Genomic DNA, 14,101 nt, shown 5'->3' with positions numbered 1-14,101 from the left:
TGCAAAACCTCGACCACATACATGTCTTTCCAAAATAAAGCTAGTCCTCCACTAAGCCCATTTGGATCGACGATATGCACTTGGTCATACCCCAACCACTCTTTAACTCCTACTACGTGATCACTGGAGTTTTAAGTCTCCAGAAGGAACAAAAAGTTAGGAAAATGCTCACGACGCATTTCCTTCAGACGTCGAACTGTCGAGGAGCTCCTCATTCCTTGACAGTTCCAACATGTTACACTCATTGAGAATTGGGTGGTTTCTGGAAAACCACCAAACCCCTTTGTTTGTCAGACATATGTAGACTACTCGCTCCTTCCCTCAAGACCTCATTGTCAGCATTGGTTGCACCTACAATCGAAATTCCATCGTCATTCAGTGCTGGATCTCTCTTCATTAGCTTGGGGAGAACCTCATGTTCACCCTCTGCTTTTCTTTTAGACATTGCATTCCTATGTAGCTCTCCTTCCGTTGCCTCCAAAACCAAACCATGTGCTTTCTGATTTCCGTTGTTGGTAGTGTTGGCTTTCCTACTCCAGGATCCAAACTTCTCTGGCCCTGATTCCTTCTCGGTGTCACATTATCCCCAACGGTATCTGTAACCCCTATACTGAAACCATCCGCAGCCGCTGCTTCCAGTTCACAGATACCTTGCCTAGGCAGTACATCATGCTTCAATCTAGGCTCCTCCTCCATACGACTCTGCAAGTATTTCTCATGATCTCCGCTTGCCGCATTTGGTGTATTAAGGTTGTTGACATCATGGTTATCAGTAATCAGGTTAGCCCTATCATTCTGAAGAAACTCAAAAACTGGACGTTGCTCTTTATGCAGACTGTGAGTGAGCACAAGGGGAGGCTCAAGCCGTAGCAGTGAATTTTGAGCTCTTGTGTCCTTAGCAATAGACTCCAGAGTCATGCGCAAGACCTGCTCACGCTGGCTCATGAGGCCTGGATCACCCGAGTACAAGTATTTTTTCATCTTTGATAAAACATCTGGAGCCACAACGTTTGATTTCTGAGAGAAACCTTGGGGTGCTGGCTGAGAGAGGAGAGGGATTACTGCTCCTGCCAGATCCTCTGGAAACCGGTGATCTCGTGTAGAACTTCGGCTCCCCACTTCAGGGAAAGTAGCTTGAGTAGCATTCGAGTTTTGCTCCAAGGTATCCTTCCGGAGGTAAGGGCAAAGATGCTTTTCATGTGTGAGGCGTAAACAGTGGAAACAACTTTTCCGAACCCGCTCATATTCAATACCAACCGTAGCTAAAACACCCTTAGGAAGTTGGACAGATTTGGATTTAACCAGGGGGTTGGCAACATCAAAAATTACCTTTGCTCGTACGAAAGCATTGTATTGAGATCTCTCTTGGTCAAAAGCTATCTCCTTAACTTGGCCTATTCTACCAGCGATGGCCTCAATAGTCTTAGTTGAAAGGAACTTCGGTGAGATATTGCTTATTCTGATCCACACGGGGACTGTGGAGAGATAAGACTCTGGTGGGTTCTCCATCCAACGCTCCATGATCATCCCCCATTCATCAAAAGTCCAAAAGCCGGTTTTCAAAACTCTTTCCAGATCGCTTTCCAGTTGAAAGATGAACTGAAAAGTGTCTCTAGATAGTGCTATTCCCCTAACTCTTTCATACACTCCCCACACTCAAGGCATCTTCATAATCATCTTCCCCATTTTCTGACAAATAGGGTTTAGTAATCTTCCCAGGACACTCAGACGACATTCCACCGCTGCTCCAAAATCACCCTCTTCCGTAAGTATGATAGGACTCTCATCTGCAATTGACATCGTCTCCATAGCTTTCCCCAAAATCGCTTCCATTAGCAGTAGAAAAATACCAAGATCTGTTCCGAATACCCTCGTTCGAAAAAAGACGAAGCACAAGAGCGGCGGAGAGGCGGAAAGGGTTAAAGAATTTGAAATTGGGAAGTAAAGATCTTGGTAATATTCGTCGAATATCCATAGAAACGGAAAGATTTGGTGTATCTTGTGAAATCCCGATATTTTCTCGAGACGATTAAACCCTACTCCGGTAGAAAGGTTCGTTTGCCGGCTAGATAACCCATCAATATTGGGATAATGAAAGACTCTCACCGAAAAAGAGAGTCCTAAGCTCGAAGACATTTTTTTTTGTATCTTTATAAATCCAATAACTACTTTGTTTATATGTTAAATATTATAGTATCATGATAATTGCACATCCTATGTCTTTGATAGTTAGATGCATAATTATTCAGTTAAACGAGTTATCATATCCTACAATCTTATTATATAAACTTTAGTTTTCAAAATTAGTAATTCATATAGTCGCGACATGTGTCAAATATATCGATAATATTTTGACATGTATGAAAATGATTACAATTAATATTTTTAAAAATATATAAAACAAAAGTAATCTATTATATCACTAATTCTAATAGGAAAGTTATCTATTAAGTTATTAATTTCAATAGGAAAATATGTGCAATTAATAAGGAAAATATTTGTAATTTATTTGCAATTATTATTTATTATAATCATATAGTAAAAAAAATATATACAGAAAAATGATTAAAGTGTGAAAAGGTTTAATGTATTAAAATTAGTGACTAAAAACTTTGTTTTAACATATTTGTAAATTATAAGAAACTAAAAATTTAAGCAATTTAATAAATATAAAAAAATAGTTCATATATGTATATAAAAAATAATACTATCTCTAATTTTAAATTACTAATTCTATAAGAATTCTTCCCTTTCTAAACCACATTTATCCTTATTTTTAGTTCTAATTACAAAAATGTCATTCAACATATACTAGTGACACTGTTCATAATTTGCTCGATAACACTATATATGCAAGATGGAAGATACTACTCATCATATGATATAGTAAATATATTTTGTAATTTTGTGTATAAAGTAGACGGCTTGACCAATGATGTTTTCTTCCTTGGATGAGTTGTTGGTTATTCTATCTTTCATGGTCAACATGTTTGATCTCATTCACAACCAATAATCAATGATCATAATTAAAAAAAAAAACTCTGAAGCTTACTATCTGATCAAGAATTTGATATCGTGAATGAATTATCCATGATTAGCTATCAAGAAAATTTTAAAACTTTATATTTATTTACCTACAAGAGTTTGTTTTGAAAAAGTTGACATAAAAGAAGTACTATGGTCAGTTGAGATGGAAATATTTTTTATTTTATACATCAAATAAAGAGGTATGTGTGATTCATACATGTTAATCATTTAACAATAAAAACATTAATTTAAATTTACTTTGTTAATTTTTAAATTTATGCAAATATTTGTTGTTACAATGACAAAATAAGGGGATATTTTTCAATTTGGCTTGGTTATTTTCGGTTTATATGTTCTAAACCGGTTACATTTAGCCAACAAATATCGACTTTGATCAAAAGAATAAAAAAATTATTTGCAATACCGGAGAATTAGTCGGTTCAGTTTATAAAAGAAAAAGAAATAAGAAAAACCAGTTTCGATATATCAATTTGGCTCGGTTTAGTTCGGTTTATATTTAATGATTCCTCTCAAGCTCTCTCTCACCTTTGCTCCTCTCCGCAGTCTCGAGTCTCGACGTTTGCCGTCGGTGGGAATTTTCAGATGAGAGCCGTAATCGAAAGAGCTTCTCTATCATCTTCCTCCGTCACGGTTAGTTACACTCCTTCTTTAGATCCCCCCTCCCCAAATTTCCCATTTATTTTGTTTGAATTTGGTTAATCGAATCGTGCGTGTCGCTTGGGTTTAAATCGGGATTCGTGAATCAAATACACAGATTTTAACGCCGATTACAAAATTATATCTTATTAATTTGTATGGATACGTCGAACATGAGATTCTTTACCTAATGCAGAGAGACGGAACCAGAAGAGGAAGAAGAAGAAGCACGATGTGCATCTTTAACTGGTAACAATAGAAAAAGCCCAGCCCAGCCCAAACCAGAGTCCGTTATTGTGTTTTTATATAAATAAAAAGTAACTAGGGTTATTTGAAATTATTTATTGCTTGCTGCTCTCTCAAGTCTCAACTCTTCCCGGACAAATATACCATAAACCGCTCTAAAAGCTTGTTTTCATCTTCTCCAATGGCCAAAGCTAAATCTTTGGGTTTGTTGTTTTGGTTTCTCTGAGCACTATGTATCTTTTATACCCTCGCCTACTCTTGTCTGAAGAGGTTTTTTTTTGGCTGCTCTTGTTGTTAGGTAAGCGAAAGCTGGAAGATGATTTGGGGACCAAACGCATTCTCAAGAAACATAAGAAAAAATCCAAGAACAAGGTTTAACCTAAGATTCTGCGGATTCCTCTTGTTCTTTGCACGTACTGTCTTCTAATGTCTTACTTATGTAAACAGGACACAACCAAAGAATCTACTGATAGTCTCAAGCAGGTTGAGTTGTTAGAGCCAAAGTCTGATCAGGCTAATGTGATTTCAACGAAGGTATAATTTTTGTAAATATTGTACTGTTTGTTGCACAATTTCATGTTCCATCAAGCAATTTGAGTCTTTTTCTCCTTAAAGTTGTGCTAACACCTTCATGGCTGTTCAATTCAGGAAGCTGCCGTAAGAAAAAAGACTCTCTTCGTTGACAATCTCCCTTGCGAAACTAAAATACCAAATATGTAAGTAAACAACACTCTTTTTTAATTTCTTATTCCCTCCTCAGAGCAAGTTTTTCCAGGACTGATATTTATATCATCAATTTTTACAGCATCGATTTCTTTAAAAATGTTGGACAAGTTGTTCGTGTTCGACTTGTTGTAGACTACATGTTTAAGCTTGTGGGCTGTGCCTTTGTTGAGTTTCCTTCTGCTGACGAAGCAGAGAAGGTGAGAAGTAGTTTTCATAGTAATGATGGAAAAAGTTATTTAAATAGTCATTTGAAACGTGGTTTATACTTGTGATACAAGTTGTTATTGGTAACTACGATTGCTGACTCCATCTTTTATACTCTAGGCGCTGGAAAAGAAGAACGGTGAATATTTGCAAGATAATAAGATTGTTCTTGATGTGGCTGATAAGGGAGCTACATACCTTCCACCCAAGTAAATTGATTTATGTTATTCAGATTTCTTACCGTAACACTGGTTGTGTAACTTATTGCTAGAGTTTTAAGACCATTACAGAAGACTAACGCTTTTCTTTTTGTTAATTGGGTATTGCATGGATCACAAGGTTTGGTAAGGGATTTAGCTATTTGCATATTGAGTTTGTTATTAAGAGCACATTTAGTCAACTTTTTTGTATACATGTAGAGATCACAAGAGTTTTTTGATATTTCAGGTATGAAGAAGACCTTCGACAAGAAAGCCTTCCGATAGAAGAAGAAGATGAGACACCCAATTTTGTTGAGGTACCTGTTCTTATTTATCTTCAAAACATCTCAAAAGAAACGCACAGCATTTAATAATAATTGTTGCCACAAAGTCTAAAAGATGACTTATTCTGCGGATGAATCCTTAGATTGGGTAATTTTTGTTGTTATTAAATTCAGGAAGTACTCTTTGTTGCCAATCTCTCTCCCCAAACTAAAGTATCAGATATGTAAGTAGCTCCGTAAATTTCCACTTTCGTTCTCGGAGCAAGTTTTTCATAGACTGATATTTTGTCCTCCACTTTTACAAGTTCCGATTTCTTCAATTATGTTGGAGGAGTTGTTAGTGTTCGACTTATTGTAAACAATGAGGGTAAGCATGTGGGCTATGGATTTGTTGAGTTTGCTTCTGCTAAAGAAGCAAAGAAGGTGAGGTAGTTTTTGTAGTAATGATAAAGTAATCTGAAAAGTAGTGTATACTTGTGATGAAAAATATACTAGTTATTGGAAAGTGTGGTAGCTGATTAAATATGTTAAACTGTAGGCGCTGGAAAAGAAGAATGGTGAATATCTACGATCGTAAGATTTTTCTTAACGTGTCTAAGACAGCTCCATACCCTCCACGACCCAAGTAAATTAATTTTCCGTGTTAATTATGGGGTTTTACTTCTGTAACACTGGTTATAACTTATTGTTAGACTTTTGATGCCATACAGAAGACTAACACTAATACTTTTGTTAACTAGGTACAACTCTGCAGAGAAGCTTTGGTAAGGGATTTAACTCTTTGCTTCTTGAGTTTGTTATCAAGAGCACATTGGGTGATGTTTTTGGTATACATTACATGGAGATATCACTAGCGTTTTTGATATTTCAGTTATGAAGACTACCTTCGACGAGGAAGCCTTCTGATAGAAGAAGATGGGGCAGTCGAAAGACTATATGAAACTCCCGATTTTGTTGAGGTACGTGTTCTTCTTATCTCCAAAATATGTCAGGCTCAGAAGAAAAGCTTAGCTTCTAATAACATAACTTGCCACAAAGTAGAAAGATAACTAATTCGGGGGATGAATCTTTAGATGAGGCTACCTTTTGTTATTATGCAATTGAAGTCCCTTTTCTCCTTTAAGTATGGCTAACAACACCTTTGGCTGTTAAATTCAGGCAGTTTCCGTAAGAAAAAAGCTACTTTTTGTTGCCCATCTCTCTCGCAAAACTGAAATATCACATATGTAAGTAGCACCTTTAATTCCCTCTTTCCTTCTTCGAGCAAGTTCTTCATGGCTATTATTTTACCCTCCACTTTTATTATTTTAACAGCATCGATCTCTTTAAAGATGTTGGAGAAGTTGTTCATGTTCGACTTATTGTAAACCACAATGGCAAGCATATGGGCTGTGGCTTTGTTGAGTTTGCTTCTGCTAACGAAGCAAAAGAGGTGAGAGCAGTTTATAGTAATAATGAAAAGTATTTTAGTAATCATTTAAAAAGTAGTTATTTGAAAGTACGATTGCTGATTAAATATTCTATATTGTAGGCGCTGGAAAAGAAGAACGGTGAATACTTGCACAAATGCAAGATTTTTCTTGAAGCGGCCGAGATAGCTCCATACCGTCCACCCAAGTAAATTGATTTTCCATGTTATGGAGATTTGTTTATGTAACTCTGGTTGTAACTTATTTGCTAGAGTTTGTATGCCATTACAAAAGACTAACGTTATTTATTTTTGTTGATTAGGTATTGCATAGATCACAAGGTTTGGTAAGGGATTTAACTATTTGCATCTTAAATTTGTTATCAAGAGCACATAGGGTGAAGTTTTTGGTATACTTAAAGGGTTTTTGATAATTCAGGTATGAAGACTACCTTCGACGAGAAAGCCTTCTGATAGAAGACGAGGCAGTGGAAGGACTTGATGAAACTCCTGCTTTTGTTGAGGTACATGTTCTTACTATCTTCAAAATATGTCATAACTGTTCCCACAAATTTAGAAGATGACATATTCTGGGGATGAATCTACGTTTTGTTGTGATGTAATATGAGTCATTTTCTTTTTGGAGTTGTGCTAACACCACTGACTGTTAAATTCAGGAGGTTGCTGTAAATAAAAAGACGCTCTTTTTTGCCAATCTCTCTCACGAAACTATAATATCACATATGTAAGTAGCACCTTTAATTTGCTCTTTATTTCTTGGAGAGAGTTTTTCGTGAATGGTTTCTTATCCTCCATTTTTATAGCATCGATTTCTTCAAAGATGTTGGAGAAGTTTGTCGTGCTCGACTTATTGTAAACCACATGGGTGAGCATGTGGGCTGTGGCTTTGTTGAGTTTGCTTCAACTGACAAAGCAAAGAAGGTAAGAGTAGTATATAGTAATGATGAAAAGTAGTATCAAGTAGTCATCTGAAAACTAGTGTATACTTATGATGAAATTTGCACAAGCAGTTTATTTGGAAGTAGGATTGCTGATTAATTCTTTTTATACTGTAGGCGCTGCAAAAAAAGAACGGTAAAACTTTGTGCCATCATAAGATATATCTTGACGTGGCTGAGCTAGCTCCATACCCTCTCCGACCCAAGTAAACTAATTTTCCATTTGGAGATTTGTTATTTTCTATAGTTTTGATGTCATTACAGTAGGGCTAACGCTATTATTTTTTGTTAATTAGGTACAACCTTGCAGAAAGGCTTTGGTAAGGAATTTAACTATTTGTCTTATGAGTTTTATTTATTTATTTATTTATTTATTTAAAATATATAACAAGAGCGCATATTGGGTGAAGTTTCTGGTATGCTTGGAGAGAGAGATCATAACGGTTTTTGATTTTCCAGGTGCGAACGAGAAAGCCTTCTGAAGAAAAATAAGAAGAAAGAGAAGGCACGTAAGAAGTTCGAGTTCTGCGGTAAAAAGATTACCTTCTCTTACGACGACGACTGATGGAAGAAGATGAATCTCTTTGGTGTGTTAAACTTGTGACTACAATGCAACTTATTTTAATTACTTTCTTATGTTCTTTTTGTGTGAAAAGCTTTGTTGTTAATCCATGATCTGCCTTGTGTATGTGATTTGGTTGTTAAGACAGTAGTGTGCCGAGGTACACAAACAAATTTACTTTCCTCATATTTGGTCTCAACTTGATTAGGTAGAACAGTTTTTCATATCTTTCACCAAAGTGAAAAAGGAGAAGTTGCATGTAGGTAACTCGGCACAGTAAAAGTATCATATACTTAAAAATTACCATGAAAATTATATGTAAATTCAAATTATATTTGTCTTAGACACGAACTACTTTACCCAATTAGATCTGCCAAATCTGTAATTAGTAGTCAGACAAGAAAAATGCAGTCTCGTGTAATTATATAGAACCCTCTCTCTCGTACAGAGACTTCAAAGCAATGTTTAAGAAGGGCCTTTAGGGTTTTGGCTTCGAGCAAAGAGGAAAAAAAAACTCCGCAACCGAGAGAGAAAGGAGCGTCGTGTGAGATCGGAATCAATGGAGTCTACAATCTCGTTGAAGACCAAAGGAAAAGGGAAAGGATCAAAGGGAGCTTCGTCTTCCGATGACAAATCCAAATTTGATTTCGTCAAGGAATGGAGCAATTGGTCATTGAAAAAGGCCAAAGTCGCGACTCACTATGGCTTCATCCCTCTCATCATCATCATCGGCATGAACTCCGATCCCAAACCTAATCTCTTCCAGCTCCTTAGCCCTGTCTGATCCAAATCCGAATCGAATCCGATCATTTCCTGGTTTGGCTTTATTATATCTATCTACGCGTGTTCTTCGATTCGCCGAATCTTCTTTTATTCAGTAGCTAGTTTCGAATACTTCCTCTACTCTATGGTTCTGTATTGACTCAGTTTTTTAGCTTATGATATATTGTGAAATCGAATCTGGGAATTTTAATAAGTAATGACCGAAACAAATGCTCTAAAGATTTGAAGTTTTTTGTATCATCATAGTGTTGGAATGTCTTGTATCATTTGTACAACATGTGTTATATGAGGTCGATCTTGAGGTTTCAATGCAACACAAGCCAAACCTATTTGCAACATCTCCACCATTTCTTCTTGTATACCCATTTGCCTCATTAGCTCAGTATCGAATACTTCTCCTGTCCACTCTTCCCACACCACCGACCTTATCCAGCTCGCCAAGTCCATGTTTTCCTCATCGTCGTCTTGTGATAGCGAACTCGCTGGAGATTTCCCTGTTAGGAGCTCTAGTAACACCACCCCGAAGCTGTATACATCTGAGAACTGTGTGGACTTCCTTGTGTCTGTTATCTCAGGTGCGTGGTAACCGGAAGAACGTAAGTTAGTCTGAGGGAGAGATCTCATGATGGGTGTTAAGCCGAGATCACAGATGCAGCCGTTGCATTGCGAGTCGATGAAGATATTGGAGGTTTTGATGTTGCCATGGACAAACCTCCCGTCGTCTGCTTCATGGATAATAGCCAACCCTCTTGCTGCACCTATGGCGATTCTTAACCGAGACTCCCAGTCTAAAGGTACTCGGTTCTCTCCTTTATCTCCTGCAAATGTTGAGTTCAGAGGCAGACCAGAGGAATATAGGACCAAGGAGATAACAGAGATAACTACTTACCGTGCAGCATCTCGAATAGGTTTCCTTTACTGTAGTAGCTGTAGACAGCGAGCTTATCGTTTTTGGAATAGTAGTAGGCTTTAAGCTCAGCTACATTATCATGCCTGATTCTACCAACGATCTCCATTTGTTGCTCAAACTCTCTTCTTCCCACAACCACCTCCTCTAATCTCTTCACTACTACTGTGATCGTGTCCTCCACAGCTACTTTGTAGGTTGTAGCAGAAAAACCTTTCCCCAAAATTTCTGCAGATGCAGCCAACAAATCATCCAAATCAAAGGTATAGTTACTTCCTCCAAAGAAAACGATTTTGCCATCAATATCTTCATCTTCTGGTGCCCAGTTAAGGGAAGGAGACGAATCTCTCTTCTTGGACCTCCATGAGAGTTTACCTTTCATACACCGTTTCTTTCGCAAGAAACAAGCCATCATCTCTCGGACGTTGCACCCAGAATGTTTCCACAGAAGGAAAACAATTATTTTCCCCGAAATCAAATGTTATCCAAAGCTCAGAGCATTGGTCAAACCTGGTAGAAAGTTTTAGGATACCCTCTCAACGATAGAGCAATGGGCCCCGAGAGAGCCGGTTATGTTGACTTTCCCCGGTAGAGAAGAAACTCTAAATCTTCTTCTTCTCAAGGACTCGAGCAAAGGGTTCGTCTTCTTGTTGTCATCGTCTTCACAGAGCTCTATGTTTCCCATTAAGCAGAGAATCCAAAACTATATATCGTCTCAGCCATTGTTGAAAAGAGTTTTGTCTCTATCTGTAAACGGAGAATCTTTTGTAACAGAAAAAAGTCAAAATAATGATTAAAAAAAATGATACGCCGGTCGTTAAGCCGGCAAAAAATCTTGCTTATAGTATTATTTTTAAGTTGACATGCATTAGTTTGGCCGCAAACGCATTACGCATCACCGTGATCGTTTTCTTCTTTCATTAGATTTTCTCAAACAAGCAACAACCCAAACCAAAAAAAATTGATTATCTCAAAATGCAAATGAATTTTGTTTCCATATTCTCTTATTTTAATTTTTTATATATTTTAATTTGAGATCTAATATCAAAATAGCAGAGTGGCGCAGCGGAAGCGTGGTGGGCCCATAACCCACAGGTCCCAGGATCGAAACCTGGCTCTGCTATACTTTTTTGCATTTTTTCCTAGTTTGTTTCAGATCGGACCATTTCGACTCGGTTTAATGAAAACCGAACGTTTCCAAAACTAATAAATTAAACGCCGTCGTTGTGGTCAGCGTCTTCTTCACCTAACAAAACGATCGAGATTAAAAAAAAAAAACGCTTCACCAGTTTGTTAAGTCAGTAGAGCCATTTTGCTTGTCCCTTGACTCCATCGACGAGTCCGTCACTTTCACCGTATAAATATCTCCGCCAATCTCTCTCTCTCTCCCCTCATCACCACCAACCTCCGTCAAAACCCCAACCTCTCTCTATCTCTCAACAATGGAGTCCGTCGCTCTATCTCGCATCGGTCTCGCCGGTCTCGCAGTCATGGGACAAAACCTCGCCTTAAACATCGCCGAGAAAGGATTCCCGATCTCAGTCTACAATCGAACCACTTCCAAAGTCGACGAAACCTTAGATCGTGCCTCCGATGAAGGAAAGCTCCCAGTCGCCGGTCAATACTCTCCTCGCGATTTCGTTCTCTCGATCCAACGACCTAGATCCGTCATCATCCTCGTCAAAGCCGGTGCTCCCGTTGACCAAACTATCTCAGCACTCTCCGAGTACATGGAGCCTGGTGATTGCATCATTGACGGTGGTAATGAGTGGTATCAGAACACAGAACGACGAATCGTTGAAGCTGAGAAGAAAGGATTGCTTTATTTAGGTATGGGAGTATCTGGTGGTGAAGAAGGAGCTCGTAACGGTCCTTCGCTTATGCCAGGTGGATCCTTCACTGCTTATAACAATGTTAAGGATATTCTTGAGAAAGTTGCTGCTCAGGTTGAGGATGGTCCTTGTGTCACTTACATTGGAGAAGGTGGATCTGGGAATTTTGTGAAAATGGTTCATAATGGGATTGAGTATGGTGATATGCAGCTGATTTCGGAGGCTTACGATGTGTTGAAGAACGTTGGTGGGTTGAGTAACGATGAGTTGGCTGACATCTTTACGGAGTGGAATCGAGGTGAGCTTGAGAGTTTCTTGGTTGAGATTACTTCGGATATATTTAGGGTTAAGGATGATTATGGTGATGGAGAGTTAGTGGATAAGATTTTGGATAAGACTGGTATGAAAGGTACTGGTAAATGGACGGTTCAGCAGGCGGCTGAGCTTTCTGTTGCGGCGCCTACTATTGCTGCGTCGTTGGATTGTAGGTACTTGAGTGGATTGAAGGATGAGAGGGAGAATGCTGCTAAAGTGTTGGAAGAAGCTGGATTGAAGGAGGATCTTAGTTCTGCGTCTCGTGGAGTTGATAAGAAGAGGTTGATTGATGATGTGAGGCAAGCTTTGTATGCTTCTAAAATCTGTAGTTATGCTCAAGGGATGAATTTGCTTAGGGCTAAGAGTTTAGAGAAAGGGTGGGACTTGAATTTGGGTGAAATGGCTAGGATCTGGAAAGGCGGGTGTATCATCAGGGCGGTTTTCTTGGACAGGATCAAGAAAGCTTACCAGAGAAACCCGAATTTGGCAAGCTTAGTGGTTGATCCTGATTTTGCTAAAGAGATGGTACAGAGACAAGCTGCGTGGAGGAGAGTGGTGGGTTTGGCCATCTCTGCTGGGATTAGCACACCAGGAATGTGTGCAAGTTTAGCGTACTTTGACACTTACAGGCGTGCTAGATTACCTGCGAATCTGGTTCAGGCGCAGAGAGATCTCTTTGGAGCTCATACATATGAGAGAACCGATCGTCCTGGTGCGTACCACACTGAATGGGCAAAGCTTGCAAGGAAGAGCCATTAGTGCAATGGTCCTTGAGGTTATTATTCTCTCTCATTCACTCTTCTGTCTTGTGTTTATTCTGAATTCAGTGTTTCCAATGTTTGTGTAGGGCTTTTGTTTCATCATTTCATCTTTTGGAAAATGTTTCATATGCTTTAGGCATACAACACGAAAACAAATTGTTTCAGCGTATTTTGTTGAGTTATATAATAAGAAATGCAATGCCCTGACTCTCTATCTCAGTCTCCCTGTTGTTGATAATGATATGTCTGAGAGTTTCTTTTGATTCTGTGTTCTGGTTTGGTGTATATTTCGAATTTGAATTTGATGAATTTTGAAAGCTCAAAGTCTTAGCAATACTGCAGTCTTTCGTAAAACTGAGGAAATTTTTTCCGGTCTTGAATAATGCCAAAACTCAACCAAAAAACGAATTGGGCTTTTTAAAAAAGGAGCCCATTATTGTTTTACTAACTTTACTAACATAATACGCATATCAGGCCGAACTATATACTGTATATCAAATTGTTTTGTTGGCTTAGAACATGTTTAACCCAACAAAAGTACAACCATCTTACGATGAGGAGTCCTCATTGAGGACAAAGCTAATACATCTAACTGATCTCGTGATCAAGTACGTGACTGAAAGTAGTTAACGAATCTAACTTTTACTTTTTGTCTAATTATATAAATCATATTAATATTTTGGTTTTTTGTTTTTTTTAAACGGATACCCGTTTTATATACTTTTAAAAAAGATCAATGGTCCCCATTACAAATGTGCAGTGAAGAACTTTGAAATCAAGATACCTAAGGATAAAAATAGAGCTGAAATGCTGTCCAGAGCTGCTAGTTTCCATCGAATAGTAAGATGGATTTGTCTTGTGACTTGAGTTTCAGTTTGGAAGGAGGATCCATGTAGTCGCGCATTGCACTCCTTCCAGATGTTGTATATCGCAGCTTGAATCACAAGTTTGCAAATGCCATTAAGTTGCCTGATTGTGGGAGGGTTCCTTAGCCAATTTAGGATACCACTGAATGTCGAAGGCGTTGAGATGCGATCTGATCAAAAAATTCAGCCAGAGGTTCTTGGAAAAGTTACACTGAAAGAATAAATAGTCTCGGGTTTCGTGGCCTGATAGGCAAAGAAGGCAATTCAGTGAAACTGGCATATTCCATCTTTTAAGTTGATCTCTGGTTGTTAGTCTGTCAAGGGCTGTCAACCAAGTCATAAAAGCCATCTTAAGTCATATTAA

General features: G+C 38.2%; 4 protein-coding genes, 1 non-coding gene and 1 pseudogene across 5 annotated transcripts; 4 read left to right on the top strand and 2 right to left on the bottom strand.

Annotated features, from left to right (window-relative positions):
* Window positions 397–1,521, bottom strand: LOC104720686. Its single transcript, XM_010438564.1, has one exon. The coding sequence runs from the start codon at window positions 1,519–1,521 to the stop codon at window positions 397–399; it is 1,125 nt and encodes a 374-aa protein (XP_010436866.1).
* On the top strand, window positions 5,080–8,461 carry LOC104719830 (annotated as a pseudogene).
* On the top strand, window positions 8,747–9,296 carry LOC109126764 (mitochondrial import receptor subunit TOM7-1-like). The gene has a single exon (XM_019230473.1). It carries the CDS (start codon window positions 8,833–8,835, stop codon window positions 9,055–9,057), a length of 225 nt encoding a protein of 74 aa, XP_019086018.1. The 5' UTR covers window positions 8,747–8,832; the 3' UTR covers window positions 9,058–9,296.
* LOC104719829 (probably inactive receptor-like protein kinase At5g41680) lies at window positions 9,110–10,713 on the bottom strand. The gene is made up of 2 exons (XM_010437814.2): window positions 9,946–10,713; window positions 9,110–9,874 (listed from the first exon to the last, which is right to left on the bottom strand). Exons 1-2 carry the CDS (start codon window positions 10,376–10,378, stop codon window positions 9,297–9,299), a joined length of 1,011 nt encoding a protein of 336 aa, XP_010436116.1. The 5' UTR covers window positions 10,379–10,713; the 3' UTR covers window positions 9,110–9,296.
* Window positions 11,015–11,086, top strand: TRNAM-CAU. Its single transcript has one exon. It is a non-coding gene; the product is annotated as a tRNA-Met (tRNA).
* Window positions 11,218–13,090, top strand: LOC104719828 (6-phosphogluconate dehydrogenase, decarboxylating 2, chloroplastic). The gene has a single exon (XM_010437813.2). The coding sequence runs from the start codon at window positions 11,406–11,408 to the stop codon at window positions 12,867–12,869; it is 1,464 nt and encodes a 487-aa protein (XP_010436115.1). The 5' UTR covers window positions 11,218–11,405; the 3' UTR covers window positions 12,870–13,090.

This window comes from Camelina sativa, chromosome 10, assembly GCF_000633955.1.
Source record: "Camelina sativa cultivar DH55 chromosome 10, Cs, whole genome shotgun sequence".
NCBI lineage: Eukaryota > Viridiplantae > Streptophyta > Magnoliopsida > Brassicales > Brassicaceae > Camelina > Camelina sativa.
This window is presented reverse-complemented; position numbering and strand designations above follow the sequence as displayed.